This window comes from Perkinsus marinus, assembly GCF_000006405.1.
Source record: "Perkinsus marinus ATCC 50983 genomic scaffold scf_1104296975926, whole genome shotgun sequence".
Lineage (NCBI taxonomy): Eukaryota > Perkinsozoa > Perkinsida > Perkinsidae > Perkinsus > Perkinsus marinus.
Window position 1 is genome coordinate 192,918 of NW_003200605.1, and position 4,184 is coordinate 197,101.

Consider the following 4,184-nt stretch of genomic DNA (forward strand, 5'->3'; position numbering starts at 1 on the left):
ATACTCAAAAGAAATACAGTAATTGTTCAAGTGGCATGGATGAGACTATAACAGTTACGGACGAAAATGATAACAGTTCAAGCTCTCGAACAGCATCAAGTCCCTACACAGCTCCGAATCTAGTCAACAACTTCCTCCAATACGAGCCAGAGAACCCGAAACCAAACGTCACGTGTTGAATCATGATGTAAAAAACTAGGATTACCGTCATAACAACCCGGAATGACACTGGATAGACATTGTTGGGCCCAGAATATCCCAGCGTGGAGATCGCTGGAGAATCCCAAGGATAGCGTTGCAAAGCGACATCGGAACCCGGACCGGTAGGCCGGCAGTCATCCTGGGGTAGCGGAAACCAACTGCTAAGCTCAGGAACTGCTTGTTGATATTTATGGATCTGGGGGCCCAGAAAACAACCACCAACCGATCCCACTGAGTATTGTTCGATGATAGGCAGACCAGCTGTTTCAAGAGAGGCACCTGTGTCGCAGTTGATGCGGAACACACAGGAGAGATCTCCTGGCTGAACCCAAAGTAGACTGAAGAGCAAGATGTTGACGATTATGTACATCACATTCAGAGCCCAGTTCCTGAGTACACTCCTTCTGAAAGCTCCTCCATATGAGGAAACGTAGGCATGTGTGCTGAGTGTCGTAAGCAAGAGGATAACTTGGACGGGCATATCGTAATTGTCCCCTTTTTTCGCCCACTCTTGTGGCGGCACTTGGAGGTCGAGAGTGTTAACACGGCTATACCACTCACTGTTAGAAGGTGACCACAGGAAAGCAAGTGCCACAATTTGGGTGAGGAAAAAAGTGATGATAGGGACAGTACACATCAGGATGGTTCTCCAACCGAGGAGAGATCCACTAGGGCGATAGTCGCCGAGTTTTGCTGCCGGACCCGAGAGAGTCATCGTCCACACCATGATGACACTGATGAGGACATCTTGGGATATCCAGAACCATTCCCCTGGCACTTGATTCCCTATGATAGTACCGACAATTCGAGAAGTAGTGAGAATGAACGCATATACGATGAAGAAAGAGTAAGTCGCGATGTTGGTGGCAAGACACGCACGACCTTCACGAATCATATCAACAACTGTGAAAAGGGAGCGACCATCACGACCTGAACTGAATGGTGATACCATAGATGCCTCCGCCTCAGATAAAGCCATGCCAGCATGAGCAGCACGGAGAGCCCCACAGTCGTTACCACCATCACCGCACATACCAACAACCAGCTTACGAGATTGGAGATACTTCGTCACGTTAACCTTGTCCTCAGGCTTCATACGGGCGAACACCAAAATATCTTTCCAAAGCTTATCGAGCTCATCAGAGTTCCTAGCCAAATACTTCCATGCAGATCCAGTTACTGCCAGTTGGTCTACCCCGGCCTCCACATCACAGCAGGGCTCGTTCGTCTCAGTGTCAACCCAAAGGAGCTCATCCATCTCCTCATCATAGTCTCCTATTAAAAGTCGTCCATTTTTGCTTTTCCCAATTATACCACATTCCTTGGCAATAGCGATACCAGTGAAGACATTATCGCCAGTGCACATAACGTTGCGAATATTGCCGGCGGTCAAGGCCTCAATGGCAGCTGGGGAGTCGGGCTTCATCTCATTGCGGAAGAGAAGCAGTCCGCACATGGAAAGGTCGAATTCAAAAGAGTCCCTCTTGGCCGCTGTGATTTGCTCGTCCGTGAAAGAGCCGTCCAAAGTCTTAGTCGCCATTGCCAAGGTGTAGAAGTTATCAGAAGCACATCCCTCAGAGACTTCAACATAGTCCTTGGGGAGTGTGTCGGGTAACGACAAGGCGACCACACGTTCATACGAGCCCTTTATGACGACAATAACCTCATCCGTTGACAGATCTCTGACGACAATCCCGGATGTCATTCTGTTGTGGTCGAACTCAAGTTTCTTCAAGACCTTGAGTTTATGCTCCCCATTCGGTGAAGTTATGATATCGTCTGAGCTCTCCGGCTTCGGTAGAGACCATCCAGTCATAGTGAGCATCGACACTTCAACGTGGTTACCAACGAATGTTCCATCACGGAGAGTAGTCACAGTGTGGCAGCAAGCGAGGCCGTATTGCATCTTCAGAGGAATGCGCTCAGAAATCACACGTTTGTTTCTCTCATCAAGAGGAGGCAAATCCGGCTCAAACTGCACCTTGCTGAGGAAGGTTCTACTCGAAGGGTCCACGGCCACCACCGCCGCGAAGTCCATACCGTCCTTCGTGATGGTGCCGGTCTTGTCGAACACCATCGTTGAGATCTTGCCAGCAACAGGAATCCTCCCTGGTTGGAGACATGATATCTGATGATGCTTGTCGAGTCTGAAGGCCGCCACTGATTGGCCCATGACGATAGAGACGGGCAACATGGGGTTCATCGTCTGAGCAATAGCACTCAGAATTTCCAATACGGTGACCACCCAGGAACCCAGACTTGTCGTGGTCATGAACAGAATGATGATGAGTACAGCATACAGAGCTAGCATACCGTAGATAATTGGAAGCTGATCAGTGTATTTGAACCTAGGAAAGAATACCAATGAGAATGAACAAAACCATTTTAGCTATCATTAGTTCCATGACAATGCACACTCGGCATTCCAAAACGTATGTGCCCGAAGACACTGAGATACGCTCAAAGCAGTTGACTATGTCCTATCCTGTATAGTCCTATATATAGCACAAGCGTTTGACACAGGAAAGTCAGCTCGGTAGAGTCTACCTGACAGACTGTGGGGAAAGTACCATACGAATGAGTTGTCCCTTCGTCGTGAGAGCTCCGACACTGGTTGCCAGCAAAATGGCACGACCATCGTGGGGGCCAGTTGACTGCATACACATAGTGCCTATGAGAAATTCCAGACGCATCACATGGAGAGAGCCTCTGAGATCTCACCTGCATATGCCTTGTTCTTCTTGGTGATTTCAGCATCTTCAATGTCATCCACAGAGAATTTCTGTATGGGCATGGGCTCACCAGTGAGCATGGACTCATTGACGATTATAGAACCCTCCACGACCACTCCGTCACAAGGGAGAGGTTCACGTTCCTCCACTTTAAGTAAGTCGCCGAGGACCACACCATGGGAGCCAATTTCAATCCACTTGCCTGATCTCAGAACTTGCACCCTAGTCTCTAACTTCGCCAAGGTAGCGATCTTCTTCTGGCCCCTCCTCACGATGAACAAGGCTCGATAGATCCCCGCAATCAGAGTCATGCCGAGCCATATTATTCCAATATTCCACGTCGTATACACGATGTATGTCCAGGCCGCAATAGACTGTAGTATGTAGAGAACATCGCTGAACTCCGAAGCCAGACTCTCAATGATCCCGGGGACTCGCACTCTGATCGCGTTCGGACCCGTTTCCTCCAACTCAAGTGTGGCCTCCTCGTGACTTAAACCACCAGTTCTCAGCCGGTTATGCATCTCAGAAGCTGTCCATTCTCCCATGCCAACAGGACGGAACCGACCAACGTTAGTATCAAATACATATCTAACGCACATATACTCGTAACACTTAACGCCGAGCATTTTATCATATTCAACTTCAACCATCGTCTTGCGGGTGGCGCTCCTGAAGCGTGCACGTAGTCTTTCCCAAAGGGCCGATATGTGACGATTGAAGACCGGCACGTCCTCATCAGAAGCCATTCCTGGATCTATCATATCCTTAGAGTCCTCCGCGAGAGGTACAGCCTCCTCAATAACCACATTCGTAGCCTCATTGAGATGTGGCTCTGGCAACATGAACAGCGTAACGAGAGAGTGATAGAATTTAGATAGCACGGCAGCCAGTACGTGAAAAACGACCATTGAGTATATTGCTGGTATAACAACTCCGTTCCAGTCAGTTTGCCAGTCTGAGAGGAGTTCAGTGAAATACGAAAATGAGACGAAGATGATGATGCAAAGGTATGCTAGCATAAGGAGAAGAAGCCAAGCATAGAGAATGATGGTTCCCATCATGGTTTTCTTGTAGCCAGTCTGGATGAAGAACCTCTCAACTTCGTCGGGGCTCTCAAATGATAGACGACGGCAAGCGGACGACTTAGACTTGATGGATCGAGGGGCTTGAACAGAGCGATAGATCAGAAATATCGCAGATATGAGGAGCAGACCGCAAAGGCCACAAGTCCAAACTATGGCAGCGATT

At 48.8% G+C, this 4,184-nt stretch overlaps 1 protein-coding gene across 1 annotated transcript in view; it reads right to left on the minus strand.

Annotated features, from left to right (window-relative positions):
• The window catches only part of Pmar_PMAR004480 (P-type ATPase, putative), a gene marked incomplete at both ends in the record, with an annotated part of 4,043 nt that extends 265 nt beyond the window's left edge, over positions 1–3,778 (minus strand). Inside the window, 4 exons of the mRNA XM_002764978.1 lie at positions 1–3; positions 108–2,549; positions 2,749–2,872; positions 2,923–3,778. Of these exons, the coding sequence (XP_002765024.1) occupies positions 1–3; positions 108–2,549; positions 2,749–2,872; positions 2,923–3,778 (3,425 nt within the window). The remainder of the gene's footprint in view (positions 4–107; positions 2,550–2,748; positions 2,873–2,922) is intronic.
• Between the last annotated feature and the right edge of the window lie 406 nt (positions 3,779–4,184).